The sequence below is a fragment of the Rhinichthys klamathensis genome, unplaced genomic scaffold, assembly GCF_029890125.1.
Source record: "Rhinichthys klamathensis goyatoka isolate OS25496 unplaced genomic scaffold, OSU_Roscu_1.1 h1tg000329l_1, whole genome shotgun sequence".
NCBI lineage: Eukaryota > Metazoa > Chordata > Actinopteri > Cypriniformes > Leuciscidae > Rhinichthys > Rhinichthys klamathensis.
The window spans coordinates 1,060,292-1,078,392 of record NW_026606844.1 but is presented as its reverse complement, the minus strand read 5'-3'; the positions used below and the strand labels follow the sequence as shown (position 1 = coordinate 1,078,392).

Here is an 18,101-nt window from a genome sequence, read left to right as displayed (position 1 = left end):
ATATTCATTTGCATAGTTAATGAGACAGGATGCTTTTAGTTAGTTACAACAGTAATGGGTTAACCATTGTGAGCTGTCATAATGATGCTATCATTCCTGAAGTGATACTGACACCTCCTGGTCATACTAAGTATAGTAGAAAGGCTCTGTTTATCTCCCTCATTTCGTTTTACGTAAAGCTGCGCATCACATTTAACCTCACATACATTTTTATTTCTATTTGGATTGTATTCTGTTTAAAAAAAAAAAAAATAGTACTTTTGTTTATTCTCCATACTGCCGTTAGTATGTAACGACACGACGCAACTACAGTAACCCTGAAGAATTTCACATCGTCACTTCCGTTTGCAGAGAACTGAGAGGATTTGCGTTACCGAGCGACCAAGAGGATTGACAGAGGAGCCTGTGGAGATTATTTGCCATCCGGACATCCATTAAAACACATACACATCGCATTTTGATCATGGAATAATTTTAAATGTGGCCCGTGTGGTTCGGTTCAGCGGTTAAGACGGCATACAGGTTAGTAAAGCAGCGGCAGATGGGTCAAGCATCCTCCTCTTCTCCCCGGTGTGTGTGACACGTAGCTCAGCTGCAGCGGCGCCGAGAAGAGGACGCTTGACCTGCCCCGGCTGAAGCGCGTCATGGCGTCTGTTCACATCACACACACTGTAGCATAAAGTATAATCCATCCCTTCCCCCTTTAGTTAAGGGCGCAGCTTTTACCGATGCCTAGATAGTATGCTAGATTTTTTTTTGTATTGGCCCCCAGATTATTGCTTATAGACTGGGCTATTGCTAGATTCATCATGCAATGTATATTGGTCTTCTAACAAAACATTGTTGATTGTGGATATGTATCACTCTTTTATTAATACTTTTACATTATATTATGTGTTAATACATATTTATATTTCAACACATGCTTCACTAAGACTTTTAATATTATGTGGTATTAGACACCAGAGTTGGTTTTACTATTAGTGTGTATTAAGGATGTAACCAAAAATGATATCTGTCTGTCTGTGTCTATCTGTCTGTGTCTATCTGTCTCTGTCTATCTGTCCCTGTCTGTCTGTCTGTCTGTCTGTCTGTCTATCTGTCTCTGTGTCTGTCTATCTGGCCCTGTCTATCTGTCTCTGTCTCTGTCTATCTGTCTCTGTCTATCTGTCCCTGTCTGTCTGTCTGTCTGTCTGTCTGTCTGTCTATCTGTCTCTGTGTCTGTCTATCTGGCCCTGTCTGTGTCTGTCTGTCTGTGTCTATCTGTCTCTGTTTCTATCTATCTATCTGTCTGTCTCATCTGCAATGTTTTTTTTTGTAGATACCCATCATGACAGACAGTATTTTGAGCAAAGCCGCCACTATGGAAATACCCATCAACAGCAACGGGGACACCAGGACGGCAGAGGATGACAGTCTTGAGCAGGTGTATATCCACTGCCCATCCAACCTACTTTTCATTTCAGGCCCGCTGCTCAGTTACGTCGTGAACCAGACCTGATTGTGATGTGACGTCCTGTTTCTGTGGAAATTGTGAAGCTGGATCTGAGAGGCCTTGAATAGTTGGCTTAATCACACATTAATGAGCCATTGTAAATATGACACTGTTCATTTTAGTTGTGTATTTTAGCATGTTTGTCTTCTCAATGCATCTGTTTTACCATCTTTTTTTTGCACTGTCTTCACATTTTATGTTTTTTCATGTCACAGGGTGCACAGATTGGTGGGAGCTTAGATGAAATTGTAGGCACACTGCCAGTGGCCATGGTGAGGGAGAGTTTGTGGGTGTCCTCGTATGTTGGAGCCCTATTCCCTTTGATTTAGTGTGGTTGATGGTTTGCATAGTTGCACACATAGTAGTCATTGAGCTATCATGGGGCTTGGGCAAATGTTGTTGCAGGATTGATCACAAACGGGAGCTGTTTACTGGTCAGAAAAGTCAAGCAGAGACATGGAAAGCAGTCATGCAAATATTTTAATTTGCATGTGTTTTATAGCGACTTCTGATTCCCCCCCCCCCCCCCCCTCTTAATAGGGATTCTCTGAACTAAAGATGTATGGTTAATCAATGTATTTATCAACCAACTTGTTGAATTGCCACATTTGTTGAATAGTCTTCTAGTCTAAGCTTCTAGTCTAAAGCAACATATTTTTGTGTTTTAAGTATTTAAACACTATATATAAATTTTTTTAGAAGAAAAAAAATAAATATAAAATTGTATTTATTTTTATTTGATTTTTTTGCTTTTTTCCCGCCATCATCCCAGTGTTATTCGTTAACTAAAACTATTAAAACTCATTATTGATAATTTAACAAAGCTAAAATAAAATTATATATAAATATTAGATGAAGAACTCTAACTTGAATAAACATCAACAAATTAGTAATATTGCCTTAGCAACTAAGTACTGAAATTACTAAAACTGTAATAAACAATAAACATTAAAGTAAAAAAAAACAATAAAAATAAAACACCCAATACAAATAACAAACACAAAAATAAAGCCAAATTAAAATAACAAAAACTTAAATTAACATAATTACATAAACATAATTACTAAAACAAAGTAAAATTAAAATGAAAAAAAAAGCTAATTTAATATTTTAACAAATATAGTAGTATGTGCCATGAATAATACTAAAATAGCTCTGCTCCATCCACTCTTTTGATACCCACTTGTGTTTTCCCCCCACCTGCTAAATGTGTTTTCATCTCTGTATTGTAGATTGTAATATACTGTGAAATTAAATCTCATCGCATCTAGGACTTGCAGCAGGTGATGGTGTCTGGACCGAACCTGAATGAAACCAGCATTGTGTCTGGAGGCTATGGAGGGGCAGCAGAGGGCATCATTCCCACCAGTTCCATCAAAGGTAAAGAGCACTTAAATAGTTTAAATTGGTGTCCGAATCTGATCTTGATTTGAAGCAGCATCTGAGACATGTGGATAGACTTACATCTCTGGTGACGTATATGTTTAGGACCAGCTGTTCGTTTCAACCCGGAGTATTTTGACAGAAGATGTGGTAACACGCCCAAACCAGGTGTCTATGCATGATAACTTGACAGGAGATCTTTTTTTAGAATCTCTACAGCTTCCCCTCTCTCTCTCCCTCAGTGTAAAATGTGTTTGTCAGCATTTTAACAGCAAACGTTTGGCTCTTTTCTACAGGATGCTGAGGACAGTCGCATGGTGGATGCATGTTTGCATATGCAACACAAACCCCTTGTTTGTTTGTTTGTTTTAAATTTACTGTAAACATATGTTTTGTAACAAATGTTGTTGTTTGTGAGCTGAATGTGATTGAACTGTGAAATACACAGTAATTATTGAAGTGGTGTTTCTTTATGCTCAGTAACATGGTTGGCCTTAACACATTAACATGGTACTGAAACACATGCCAGAGTACCAAACCTAGCTGACACAGTCAGTGGCGGTCCATGAGGAGTTTAATTTGATTTATTATCTTTAGTTGAATTTCATTCTGATTGTTCAGTTTACTAATCAAATGAGCCTTTGTTATTAGCGTCATCTGGAATTTGTGAAGTATTTAATTCAAATAATTAAATAAATTAAAATTTGGAAACAAAAGTTAACTTTAATTTCATATTAATTAAATATTATTTTATATATACACTACCATTCAGAGATTTGGGGTCAGTAAGATTTATTTGAAAGAAATTAATACTTTTATTCAGCTAGGATGCATTAAATTGGTCAAAAGTGACTGTAAACAGTTATGTTCCCTTTCAAGGGAACTTCGAGCTGCGTTTGAGACGCGGTGGGAACGCTCTGCGTGATTGCGTCATGAAGCACGTGTAAAATCAGTCCAATGGAAGCCCGATACGTCATAGGTGACGTCATAGACCAGGAAACTATAAAGCACCCTTGAAAACAGACCGCGACAGCTTCTGTTGTCTTCAGTAAGCGCTCTCTGTTACTCTGTCCTTGTCTATTTATTGTTGTCTGTCCGATCATTCATATATATATATCATTATGGCGAGCAAGCAAGATTACAAACGTTGTGTTGTCCCTTGCCCTCGTTTCATTACGGGTGGGGACACACATCAGATGTGTGTTGCTTGTTTGGGAGTGGAGCATGCTCAGTCGGTCCTCGAGGGGGCTGACTGCGAGCATTGCATGAGTTTGTCCATGAAAACTCTCCGCTCTCGCCGGGCATTCTTTGAGGAGGATGGTTCGGTTCGTGTTCCCCGAGGTGCGGGTCCCGCGGCTGCCGAGGCACTGCGGCGGCGTTCATCTTGGGGTTCACATATGGATTTAGTAGCGGGGTTTGAGACGGGCCCCGCCCTTTCTCAGCCCTTACCTGCTGGATCCGGTGTCCCAGCCCAGGAAGGAGCCCGCTCTGCGGTTTCTCCTCCCCAGGTTGAGACACCACTGTTGCGGCTATCCAGTTCTGAGGAACTGGATGTCGTTGATATGGGGGAATTTGAGTTTTCGCCAGCTCATACCCCTGCTGATGAGGAGCTTATGGAGGTTTTATCTCGTGCTGTTACTAAATTAAATATTGAGTGGCCAGCTGATGATATTGATGTTGAATCAAGAAAGAGTCTTCTAGATGAACGTTATTTACCATCTAGATCACGACCTCCTCGTCGGGAACTCCCGTTTTTTCCTGATCTTCACACTGAGGTGTCCAGATCGTGGAATAAACCGGCGTCTTTCAGAGTTCATAATCCTCAAACTAGTAATTATAGTAAAGTTAGAGGTATGGATAATTATGGTTATTTGACGATGCCTCGTGCGGAAGAGACGCTTGCGAGCTATCTCTCCCCCGAGTCAGCGTCATCACTGAAAGCCCCGACGTTACCCACCAGACCATTAAAAAATACATCAATGCTGGTGGGTAAAGCGTATTCGGCAGCAGGTCAGGCTGCAGCATGTTTACATACGATGTCGATTTTACAAGCTTATCAGGCTGACCTGCTGAGGGACATGGATGATTGTGAGGAAGTTAGTGCTGAGACTGTTCGTGAATTACGTCGCACAACCGATCTATCTCTCCGGGCCACCAAGGAGACGGCTAAATCAGTTGGCCGTTCTATGGCAGCCCTGGTGGCCACGGAGCGTCATTTATGGTTGAATCTTTCTGAAATCAAGGATAAAGATAGATCTGTTCTTCTGGACGCACCGCTTTCTCCTACAAGTCTGTTCGGCGATGCTATAAATTGTGTTGTCGATAGGTTTCAAGAAAATAAAAAACAAGCGGCTGCGTTTCAGAGGTTTCTTCCTCGCCGGTCCAGTGTCCCCGAGGCTGCGCGTAATATAAAGATAGAGCAGCCTCGTCCGTCTACGAGCTCCGCACACAGATTCCAGCAGAAACAGAGCGTCGCTGCTCGGGCTCCTCCACAATCTGGGGTTCCCGAGTGGCGTTCGCAGTCCAGGCCTGGTGGGGGTAGACAGGATCTGAGGACTGTCATCTCCAAGAGAGCCTGGACTAAGAAGAAGTCCTGACGCCGAGTGTGCCAGGCTTCTGAGGGTGGTCCCCTCCAAGGAGGAACGATTCCGAGGAACCGTTTCTCTTTGGCGCCCTCCGGGGGGCGATTCTCCGAGGAGAGTCGCAGCGTTGCCACGTCGGTTGTTCCCTGCCGGTTCGCCGTTTCAGGGCACCGAGGTGTCAGCGTCCCCGTACAATCCTCTGAGGAGGGTTGTAGAACGGTCAGTTCGGTTGTTCCCTGCCGGTTCGCCGCTTCAGGGCGCCGAAATGATTGTTCAATCAAATCCAGAGGCCAGTCTCGAGGGACTGGTTCCCTTATCAGAATTTCTGGCAGCGTGGAAACTTCTGCCAAATATTTCTTTATGGGTCCTGCACATAATAGAAAAGGGTTACAGAATTCAGTTCGGTTCTCGTCCGCCCAGATTTCAAGGGGTCCTTCCCACAGTGGTGGACCCGCAGCAGGCTCTGGTTATGGAGCAGGAAGTTCTGACACTTCTTCAAAAAGGAGCGATAGAGAGGGTGCCTCCTCCCAACAGAGAGTCAGGGTTTTACAGCCGTTACTTCATTGTTCCGAAAAAGGATGGAGGGTTGCGTCCTATTCTAGATCTGCGCCAGTTAAACAGCAGAGTTCAGAAACTCAAGTTCAGGATGCTCACACTCAAGCAAATTGTTTCACAGATTCAGTCCGAGGACTGGTTTGTCACAATAGACCTGAAAGACGCTTATTTCCATGTATCTATCCATCCTCATCACAGGAAGTTCCTGAGGTTCGCTTTCGGGGGCGAAGCTTACCAGTATCGGGTTCTGCCGTTTGGCCTAGGTTTATCACCCCGCACCTTTACAAAATGCGTGGATGCAGCTCTGGCTCCCTTGAGACTCCAGGGCATTCGCGTATTAAATTATATCGACGATTGGTTGATTTTAGTTCAGTCAGAGCAGTTGGCGGTTCGGCATCGAGATGTCGTTCTGTCTCACATAAAGGAGTTGGGGTTGCGGCTCAACACCAAGAAGAGTGTTCTCCTCCCTACTCAGAGGACCACTTTTTTAGGTGTAATTTGGGATTCGACCACAATGCAGGCACGTCTATCTCCTGCTCGGATCACTGCGATTCTCACAGCCGTAAAAAATGTAAAACTAGGCCAGTCACTCACTGTGAAACAGTTTCAGAGACTGTTGGGGCTCATGGCAGCAGCGTCCAACGTGATTACTTTTGGCCTGCTGTACATGAGACCCCTGCAGTGGTGGCTCAGAACCAAGGGGTTTTCTCCGAGGGGAAATCCGTTCCGCAAGATCAAGGTCACGCGGCTATGCCTTCGTGCTTTGGTCATGTGGAAGAAACCTTGGTTCCTCGCCCAGGGCCCAGTGCTGGGAGCTTCTTGTCGACGCGTCACGCTTTCGACGGATGCTTCCCTCACAGGATGGGGGGCGGTCATGAGTGGCCGCTCGGCGCAAGGTCTTTGGCAGGACCATCATCTGTCATGGCACATAAATCGTTTGGAGATGATGGCGGTATTTCGAGCTCTCAAATATTTCCTGCCAGACCTGAGAGGCCATCATGTGTTGGTTCGTACGGACAACACGTCAGTGGTTTCATATATCAACCATCAGGGGGGTCTGAGGTCACGTCACCTTTGCAAGCAGGCCCATCAGATCCTCCTATGGGCCCAGGGGAAGTTGCTATCTCTCAGAGCAGTTTACATTCCGGGGCGTCAGAATGTGGGAGCAGATATACTGTCAAGGCAGGGGCTGAGGCCCGGGGAGTGGAGACTTCACCCCGAGGTGGTGGAGCTCCTGTGGGAGAAATTTGGTCGTGCTCAGATAGACCTTTTCGCATCCTCAGATACAACCCATTGTCCCATGTGGTTCTCTCTCACGCACCCAGCTCCTCTCGGACTGGATGCGATGGTGCAGGTGTGGCCGAGGCTGCACCTGTATGCATTTGTACTTGAAGGTCTGGCTCTGGCTCCCTTCGAGCCTATTGAAGAGGTTTCAGAAAAATTCCTCACTTTGAAAGCTTTGTTTCTCCTTGCTATTTCTTCTATCAAGAGAATTGGAGATTTGCATGCCCTGTCGGCAGTGTTGGGGGTAACGAGTTACAAAGTAACGGATTACAGTAACGATATTACTTTTTTGGGTAACGAAGTAAAGTAACGCATTACACTAAAAATATCGGTAACTACACTACTTTACTATACTATAGGAACGCGCTTTCCTGCGTTACCCAAGCCGTGTTTGCTTGTGTGTAAAGTTCTGTCTAGTGGTGCGTGCGCACCGTTGCCATAGAGATCGATTTGAGTGACATAGCTGCCGGTGCGAAGGAGAGAGGGAAATGGAGACGGAGACGGAGACAGGGGGTCTCTGCAGCGCGAGTCTCCGCTGACTGCACGCGCACCTCCCCAAACGGACGAGGCGTTTATACTCGACGCGCTCGCCATTGTACTATTCTGTGAAACGACGGGGCGACTCGAGTAATTGTCCTCTTAACCATCAGGAATCAACGGTGAGAAGAAGAAAGGTCCACACGTGACGATGTTTATTTTAGTAGGCTACATCACCACCAATAACACTACAAAAAGAATCGTGTACGTAAAATCCAGTAAACCCTGAGATTATTACTTGTGACATTAGAACAAAATGTGGATATAAAAACATGTATGTAGACTATAGAACTAAATCAACGATCTCTTAAATGGTTTCTAATTTCACTAAACATTTCATTAAGTTTCGTGGACATTTGATAAAACATGGATCTTTCTATTAAAAATGCTTATTATGCTATTGTAGGCTCATTTTGTAAACATAAGCAACTGATTTAGACACGCAAACTGTGTGCCGATGCGGTCACGGTGAGACGTAGGCTACATGCTCGGGCAGATTCGGCTTCTTGAAGTCGTTCATCCTCGGATTCGGCGCCGCGCACGCTGTTACAAAAACTCTTCTCAAGTCTTGGAGCACAGCAGGTAACACAAAACAAAATGAACAGGCTTGTTGCAGGGTTCATTGTAGAGGAATGCTTCCCCTGCCGACTATTGAATCGCCAAGAAAAATGCATTTTAAATTAAGATCAAAAATGTAAAAGTGACCTTTATTTTATTATTTTTCATTGACCACTTCATTTTTTATTTTTATTGCCATGAGTCGAATAAAAAGCTTGTTTTGTTCTCAGGAGAAGAGTTTATTCTCATGTTTCCCAAAGCCTGTGTTTTAAAACTTGTGTGTTGACCCCATTTTAAAATGACCGCACCATAGCCTCCTTTATCCTGTTGTTTGTGGATTTTACAGTGAGATATATTTCCTTGTGCAGACAGGGATATTGTTCTTTCATATGGTTTTACATGCCATTTTGTATATATTTATACAATAAACACTATGTAGACAGGCAAAGTGATGATAGGGCTATGATATTTGTCCATAAATTAAGAAACGGGAAAGTAAAGTAATAAGTAGTGAAGTTACTTTTCAAACGCAGTAACTAGTAAAGTAATCTCATTACAATTTACAGAAGTAACTAGTAACTAGTAACTAATTACCTTTTTTGAGTAACTACCCCAACACTGCCTGTCGGTTGCTCCTTCATGCCTGGAATTTGCACCTGGTATGGTGAAAGCATTTCTATACCCTAAACCGGGCTATATACCTAAGGTCCCAGTGAATGTTGGGGGTCCAATAGTGTTGCAGGCCTTTTATCCTCCACCTTTTAATACCCCAGATCAGGAACAATTGAACCTGTTATGTCCAGTTCGGGCATTAGATGCCTACGTTCACAGAGCTGCCCTGTGGCGTAAGTCAGAGCAATTATTTGTATGTTTTGGGTCACCCAGAAGAGGGTGCCCTGCATCGAAACAGGTTATGAGCAAATGGATAGTCGAGGCTATTTCATTGGCTTTTGAAGCGGCCGGTCAGCCTTCACCTATGGCATTCTACTAGGAGTATGGCGGCCTCTACGGCCTTAGTTTCGGGTGTTTCCCTTCTTGACATTTGTAATGCGGCAGGCTGGTCCTCCCCGCATACATTTGTCAGGTTTTATGACCTTGACCTCTCCACTCCTGGGGCGAGGTTGCTTGCTTCTTAGTGTGCGCCAAGGACTTCACACAGAACGGGCATTTGTCACTATGGCGTAGTGGGTATGGGGTTCCCACCGCGTCTCAAACGCAGCTCGAAGTTCCCTTGAAAGGGAACGTCTCAGGTTACGTATGTAACCCTGGTTCCCTGAGAGGGAACGAGACGCTGCGTTTGCCTGCCATACTTCCTGCATACCCTGATCGACTTACTTCAGACTTTTCAGAAGCTGTCGCGGTCTGTTTTCAAGGGTGCTTTATAGTTTCTTGGTCTATGACGTCACCTATGACGTATCGGGCTTCCATTGGACTGATTTTACACGTGCTTCATGACGCAATCACGCAGAGCGTTCCCACCGCGTCTCAAACGCAGCGTCTCGTTCCCTCTCAGGGAACCAGGGTTACATACGTAACCTGACACGTTTACAGAGATTTCTGTTTCAAATAAGATTTCTGTTTCAAATAAATGCTGTTATTTTGCTGCTTATTTTTTTTTATTCATCAAAGGATCTTATTCATAAAAAATGTTTTTCACCAAAAAAATTTTAAACTGTTTTTAACATTGGTAATAATATGAAATCTTTCTTAAGCAGCAAATCAGCATATTAGAATGATTTCTGAAGGATCATGTGATACTGAAGACTGGAGTAATGATGCTGAAAATTCAGCTTTGGCATTACAGGAATAAATCACATTCTAAAATATATACAAATTTAAACTATATTAATATTTTACAATAATACTGTTTTTACAACATTTTTGATCAAAGCAAACTTAAAAAAAAAAGTTTTTTTACTAACCCCAAACTTTTAAACGGTAGTGTTTATTTATATTAATTTTATTTACCACAAATTATAGAATACATTTCTTATGACTGCCACTTTACACAGTCAGTCCTTTAGCAGCAACCTGGTTTGCTCATTTTCATCCTCTGCTTCCACCTTTTATCACCTTACCTTTGTATAAAGGTATAAATTCCCTCTCTTTTGGTTTCCTTGCTCTTATAAACCTCTTAACCTTCACTTTTAAGCATTTAACTCTTAATTTTTCACAATTCATCATCATAATCTTCAACATTGTTATTGTTTATGTACATTTTGATAATACCTTCTATGAAATCCTTTTTTTTTCATCAGTTTTCTAATCTCAACTACAGCACGGTTAATGTTACAGTTATTGTTAATCATCTCTATTACCCCCAAAACACTTATTATTGCAATTTCCTTAATGGTCTTTCAATTAAACTACATCTCCATCCCATTCCTCCACCCGTCCACTGTTATTCATTCATTTCAGACATCCGCTCCAAATCCAGGGGTATCACTCCCAGCAATTCAACTGCCAGTCGGATAGCAAACCAGCCAGGACATTACCCAGGTATCCAAGGGGCCTCCTCACCCTTTCCTGCCACTGCCAGACACCTTTTTCTTCCAGCCCATAATTAGCAGTCATTACTCATTTACTGTCATCACACCTTTTATTCTTGCCCCTATTCATTTGTCAGCCTCAGAAATATCAGTTTCTAGTCTGATAATGGTGCATTGTAGTAACATTCTTTCTCTGTAATCTTGTTGTGATTACTGTAACCATATAGACAAAACTGGGTTGTGGTATTCAAAAGGGTGTTCCTTATATCCAAAATGTCCAATTTGAAATGATATTGTATTTTGGGGAATGGCCCCCTATTTATAGTAAGTACCTGCATTTTCTACTCTCAGCTCCCAGCATGCACCACAGCAACAGCAACCCAATGATGTCAGAGGAGGCCACAAGAGGAGTAGCTGTTGAGAAATTTGACAGCGTGAAAAAGTGGAGCATTAACACTTACAAGGTAGAAAACCTACCGCATGGAAATAGTAGTTTAATGTTTTATATGTCTCTTATGCTCACCAAGGCTGCATTTTAGGAGAAATACAATAAAAACAGCAGTATTGTATATTATTATTGCATTTTAAACTGTTTTTAATATATTTTTTAAATGTAATTTATTATTGTGAGGGCAAAGCAGTATTTTCAGCATCATTACTCCAGTCTTCAGTGTCACATGATCCTTCAGAAATCATTCTAATATGATGATTTGGTGCACATGAAAGATTTCTTATTATCATCAATGTTGAAAATATTTTTTTTTCTGGGTTCTTTAATGAATAGAAAGTTCAAAGGAACAGCATTTATTCCATATCTTTTGTAACATTATAAATGTTTTTACTGTCACTTTTTTGATCAATTTAATGATTGCTTGCTAAATACAATTATTTATGTACAGGTATTTAGAATTTATGAAAATGTTAGGAAAAGCCATTATGGGATTCATTTGTATCTGCTTCTGTCCTCTCTTCATCAGTGCACAAAACAGATGTTTTCTGAGCGCTTCGGCCGTGGTACGAAGACGGTGGACATGGAGCTTGAGGCTCAGATCGATGTGCTTAGAGAGACTAAGCTGAAGTACGAGTGTATTCTGAGACTAGCACGTGATCTCACCAACCACTTCTACAACATGGTGCAGACTCAGCAGGCTCTTGGGGACACTTTCGCTGATCTTAGCCAGAAATCCCCTGAATTGCAGGTGCTAATTATTTTTGTGTCCCCTGTTCTGCCTGCAGGTGTTGGGCCAATTTATATTTAGTTCCATATTACTAGTACTGAATCTTACCTTACCAAAGTGTCTTATTTGCCCTAACTTAAACTTAATCCCTTGCAGGATGAGTTTGGATATAATGCAGAGACACAAAGACTGCTATGCAAGAATGGAGAGACACTCCTGGGTGCCATCAATTTCTTTGTGTCCAGCATTAATACGCTAGTTAACAAAACCATGGAGGACACGCTCATGACCATCAAGATGTATGAGAATGCAAGGTATCAGAAGTTTGATGTTAATGAGTTACATGCAACTTAATGAGTGATGAGTAACTTAATGAGCGAAAGTATTATTAGCTGCTTAAAGGGATAATTCACCCAAAAATGAAAATTACCCCATAATTTACTGACCCTCAAGCCATCCTAGGTAGGGGTGGAACGGTACACAGAAGTCACGGTTCGGTTCATACCTCGGTTCAGACGTCACGGTTCGGTACGATTTCGGTACAATGGAGTGAATAGCAAAACAAAAATATAGAAGGCTTTTTATATAAATGTCTTAAGCCTTGTATTTTTTAAATAAGTTTTATTAATAAAGGCATATAACCAGTTTATTTGTAGTGCACTGACAGTAGTTTTATATAATTAGTTTATTAATTAAATTATTAAAAAGACGAAAAGACCTTGAGATATGTTTGGTAATTGTACCTGAATGAATTTAAAATTAATTTGCTATTTCAGATCAATATATTTGTTTCCTTCATTTTAATTAACCCTAACTTTATTCTCATCTGAATTATAAATAATTGATTTCCGTATAAAATAATACTACCACTAAAAACTTTTGTCAACAGTTGTAGGTTACAGTTTGATAAGAGTTTAGAGTGTGACAAAAGCACAATGTTGTGTTTTATTGCGAGTGTACACAAATATAAGTAAACAATTTGCAGTTTTAATGATGTCCTGTATGAAAAAAATGACGGAGTATGTTTTTATGTTTCCACTGTTTGATCGCCCGTGCCTCTCTCACACACACACAGTTCGATCGCGCGATTCGCGCCCGCCCCGCGCCTCTCTCTCTCTCTCTCGCACGCGCGCGCGGCACACACACACACACAGTTCGATCGCGCGATTCGCGCCCGCGCCTCTCTCTCTCTCGCACGCGCGCGCACACACGTCACACACACACACACACACACTGTTAATCGCGCCTCTCTCTCTCTCTCTCTCTCTCTCTCTCTCTCTCTCTCTCTCTCTCTCTCTCTCTCTCTCTCTCTCTCTCTCTCTCTCTCTCTCTCTCTCGCGCACACACACACACACACACACACTCCAGCATTGCAATCTTGATCGCAGCCTGTTCATTGCTGCGTTCACAGTCACACCAAAAGCGAATTGAGCGAAATGTATCGCTATTTAAGAGGTTTTTTATTTTATTTGTACCGTGTATTCTCCCTGCAAATTCGTGCACCGAACCGTGACGCCCGTACCGTTTCGGTTCAATACGAATACATGTACCGTTCCACCCCTAATCCTAGGTGTATATGACTTTCTTCTTTCAGCCAAACACAATCGGAGTTATATTAAAAAAATATTCTGGCTCATAGCTTTATAATGGGAGTGAATAGTAACTGAGATTTTGAAGCCCAGAAAAGTGCATCCATCCATCATAAAAGTAATCCATATGGCTCCAGGGGGTTAATAAAGGCCTTCGATGCGTTTTTGTAACGTATGATGTAGAATAGCATAAGCTTAGGTGAGAGTAGACGCCTCTCGAAATTTAAACAAATAGGGCTGGGCAACAAACTCAAGTTTCTCCGACATTTCTCTTTAAAAATGATTTTTTCTAATTCGTGACCGGTGATTCATTTTGCTCTATTTTCAAGATGTCAGGTGTTGAGTCAGAGTTCACTCTTCCGCCGGAACTAGACTCGCGTACGGCCGTTACCAGAAGCCAGTGATTACAGTTTCTAAAGTTAGAAATATGGATATTTTTCCTACAAAAATCCTTCAGAAGGCCTTTATTAAACCCCTGGAGCCATATTGATTAATTTTATGATGGATGGATGCACTTTTTTGGGCTTCAAAATCTATTCTATTCCATTACTATTACTATTCACTCCCATTATAAACCTTGTAAGAGTGCCAGGATATTTTTTTAATATAACTCCGATTGTGTTTGGGTGAAAGAAGAAAGTCATATACACCTAGGATGGCTTGAGGGTGAGTAAATTTTAATTTTTGGGTGAACTAACCCTTTAAATAAGTTTTGATTCAGACTGCCAAAAAAAGGTCAGCAAAATAAATATATGATAAATAGATTGCTTAGACAAATTAATCACATGTATCAAAATTAGCTGAGAAGCCCCCCTAAATGAAGATAGGTCAAAGACTTATTGTGGATGACAAGTATTGGTAAGGCATTCCAAAAAGGGCTATTAGAAGTCAACGTGTTGCTTTATCTCCTCATCATTGAAAATAAGCATATTCCTAGATCCAGTCCAGTCCACAGGAATTCATTTTGCAATTGAGTTTGTCAATCTGTATTCAGATTCTGGTCTTGCTCTTTTCTTTTCACATCTTGCATCATAAGCATCACATTTTAAGCCAACCTGTTTAACCTTTAATGTGTTTTTATTTTTTTATAAAAGGGATAGCCTAGTTCACCCAAAAATTCTGTCATTATTTACTATAGCTACTTACCCTCATGTCTGTTATTCCAAACCTTACAAAGACGTTCTTTCTTCCGTGGAACATAAAATAAGGTATTTTACATGAAATTTCTCATTGTTTTGTGTCCACACAATGGAAGTCCAAAACTATTTTATACATACAGGTTTGGAACAACATGAAGGTGAGTAAATGATGACAGAAATTCTAATTGACAGCTCTAGTTATGATGTTAAGGGATTCACAGCCTGTACTTCTAGGAGGTTTCCTGTAATTTCTTCTTTTTTTTAGCCTAGGATTAGTTATAGATTTTCTGAACCAGTTTATACTAGTAAATAAAAATGTTTTCGTTTTAGACTGGAATTCGATGCCTATAGGACAGACCTGGAGGAGTTGAGCGTGGGTCCGCGGGACGCTGCAGCCATGATGCGCATTGAGATGGCTCAACAGCAGTACCAGATCCAGAAAGACAAATATGAACGACTGCGCAGTGATGTCACCATCAAACTCAAGTTCTTGGATGAGAATAAGGTACCATGTTGAAATCCCTGGTGTTCACATGTTGTGTTTCACACGTCAGAGTTATTCCTCGCTTTTGTCATAGTTTCTTCAGATTTCTGTATGTTGATTTCCAGGTAAAGGTGATGCACAAACAGCTCCTACTGTTTCATAATGCTATCTCGGCATATTTCGCTGGAAATCAGCAGCAGCTGGAACAGACTCTCAGACAGTTCAACGTGAAGTTGAAGCCACCGGGTTCTGACAAGCCGTCGTGGCTTGAGGAACAGTAATCACTTTGTCAATGTAAAGAGACACTCAAACATGGAAACCTGAAAATAGATGGATGGGGATGTAAAGAGATGCATTATATGTGATTGATTTGTATGAATGAATAAGACAAGAGAAGTGGATGTTTTTATTTTGCCAAACCCTGGAAAATGTTCTGTTTTATTTAAAGCCAGAAAAATCTTCCAATGAATATTAATTTGACTAACTGTGGTTATGCTTTACAGCTGCCTTAACTTACTTTTAGGTATAGCGTATGGGCTGTTTAAAGTAACATTACATGGAACAAATCATTCACTCTCTGTAAAAACATCCACATTTGATGAGGCATTCATAGTCATATTCACAAAACTGTCATACTCCCCTCCCAGGCCAGTTTATATATTTTATTTTATCTTGATGGAATAGAGCTGAAAGGAATGAATGTTGTGCTTGTGCATTTGTTTTTAATGTAAGGTAATTTGGGGGAGGATTATGTCAAGGTATAAGAAAGGAAAATTGCTCACGGTATGGGTCATAAGAAGGTTAATATATTTATATTTATGTAAATTGTGAGGTCCCACATATGAAATTAAAACACATTTGAAGGTGATAGAATCTTATGAGTATGTATTGTGATGTTTATCGTGTCTTGCATGTGCTTTTTTCTGCCACAAGCAGCAAGTTTCTGAGCAATGTCTTCAAACTCTACCGGGCTGGCAGCAAATGCCACTGGTAGAGTCTGCTGCCAGCCAGGAAAGACTTAACCGCTTTTCCTTGATCGGATTGTTATTCCCTTGGCTCTTTACTCAAATAAGAGAAATACTCAAATTTTTTACTCAAATACTCTTTACTCTTGGTTTTGGTTTCACTGTAGTAATCAAATTGGATCAGGCATTTTTTTCTTGGAAGAAATGGTGTGCTTTTGTATTAGTATGGGTTTGCTTTAACAATAATTTGTTACGTTTGCAAGTAGATTTTATCTGTGTTACACAATTTTAATATTGATTCAGCAACCATGCCTGGTATTTTATCTTCTTAAAATGCTCATAACCCATTTTTTGAGGGTCTGTTTCGACAGAGGTCTTTTCTAATAGACTAATATTGATTAGACTGTTAAAAATCAATCCAGTCCTATATACTGTACATTTCCCCCAAAAATGTGCGTAGTAACATTTACATTAACTGATTTTAAATTGGTTTTAATCAAGTCAAAAATATTTAATATGACTGAATTGCTCAGGTTGTCTTCTGAAATGATATAAAAATTACTCGTCACCCCAGTTAAAGCGTTTGTTTTCGTTGTTCGTTAAATTAACACCCATTTTTGTACCGTAATTTACAACACAATTTCTGCACTGTAAAAAGTGACCAGTTGACTACTTAAAAAAGTGAGGAAATCCGTTGCCTTCCCAGCTGGCATTCGACTGACATTAAACGTTTAAATGTGGTTGAAATAATGCCAGTTTATGAAAAAACATTACCGGTAATTCAACGTTAAAACAACGCTGAACACCAAATAGTTGAAGTTGTGTTGTTGACTCACTACGGATTCAACATAGAAATATCAAAAAATTTTGAGTTGTAGGCCTACGTCAAATCAACATTATTTTTACAACCATGACTTTTAAACATTTTGTTGAAATATATCAGTAGAAAAATAACGTTGTTCCAAAATCCAATTTGCAATCTGATTTGCAAAATCTAAACAAAATTCAACGGTTATCCAACACTGGCACCTGTTGATTCAACAGTGATTGCCAGCTGGGTTAATATTATTAAGTAAATAAACTTTAAATAAAATTAACTAAAAATATTAAGTTATGTGGAATTGTCAAGTTCACATAACCTAATTTTTCAATTACGCATGAAGTTTATTTACTTAATAATGTTAAGGCAACAGATTTCCTCACTTTTTTTAAGTCAACTGATCGCGTTTTTCAGTGTGTGGAAATCATTCATATTTAATGAGGTAAACAGTGAGTCCTTTTATGATTGGTTGTCTGTTGTTAAAAAACTTAAAATTCAAGCACCTGATTGTTTTACACTCACTTTCTGTAAAAACATTTACATTATGAGTCATTCATTATAGTCATATTCACAAAATTGTTCCTTGTCCAGTGAGCACCTCCCCCAGGCCAGTTTATATATTTTGTTTTATCTTGATAGAAATGAGCTCATGAAAGGAATGAATGTTGTGCTTGAGCGTTTGTTTTTAACGTAATGTCGTTGCTTCTTGGCGCCGTAATTCGGGTTAATCCATTATATTTTACCCATGATCCATGGTGAAAAGCGGTACTAAACCCTTTTAAAAATGATCAGTGTAAAACGGCCTTTATTCTGAGTTTAGGAAAACGCGGGAAAGCTAAAACAAATTAAACAAATGGAAGCTTTCGAATTCTAACGGTAGTTGCTGTTATTGTCTGTTAATGTAGGCGAATCAGTACCCATTCATGCGGTACTTTTATGAAATTTGAACAATCATGACACATGGATTACGTCTGAAACAAGCGCTGACGAGTTCTGGGCGTGAGCTACAGGTAAGAGCAGATTGCAACATCACACTTCCTCAG

The 18,101-nt window shown here is 40.5% G+C and overlaps 1 protein-coding gene across 5 annotated transcripts; it reads left to right on the top strand.

Moving 5' to 3' along the window:
* Window positions 1–308: 308 nt before the first annotated feature.
* Window positions 309–16,151, top strand: arfip2a (ADP-ribosylation factor interacting protein 2a). 5 transcript variants are annotated; one of them, XM_056271972.1, is made up of 11 exons: window positions 309–522; window positions 1,322–1,426; window positions 1,711–1,767; window positions 2,767–2,875; window positions 2,984–3,046; window positions 10,813–10,893; window positions 11,235–11,347; window positions 11,861–12,082; window positions 12,218–12,375; window positions 15,120–15,294; window positions 15,399–16,151. In XM_056271972.1, the coding sequence occupies exons 2-11, from the start codon at window positions 1,331–1,333 to the stop codon at window positions 15,552–15,554; spliced, it is 1,230 nt and encodes a 409-aa protein (XP_056127947.1). In that variant the 5' UTR covers window positions 309–522; window positions 1,322–1,330; the 3' UTR covers window positions 15,555–16,151. The 5 variants fall into 5 exon arrangements, with proteins under 5 accessions (XP_056127947.1, XP_056127950.1, XP_056127948.1 ...); XM_056271975.1 differs by lacking the exon at window positions 2,984–3,046 and having other exon boundaries at window positions 310–522; XM_056271973.1 differs by lacking the exon at window positions 1,711–1,767 and having other exon boundaries at window positions 311–522.
* The last annotated feature ends 1,950 nt before the right edge of the window (window positions 16,152–18,101 follow it).

What these genes read in the sequence shown, in the direction of transcription:
- arfip2a (XM_056271972.1), top strand. Translation starts at nt 1,331, where the DNA reads ATGACAGACAGTATTTTGAGCAAAGCCGCCACTATGGAAATACCCATC. An exon ending in TCCCACCAGTTCCATCAAAG is followed by an intron (nt 2,876 to 2,983) that starts GTAAAGAGCACT and finishes GTATATGTTTAG; the next exon opens with GACCAGCTGTTCGTTTCAAC. An exon ending in GGAGCATTAACACTTACAAG is followed by an intron (nt 11,348 to 11,860) that starts GTAGAAAACCTA and finishes TCTCTTCATCAG; the next exon opens with TGCACAAAACAGATGTTTTC.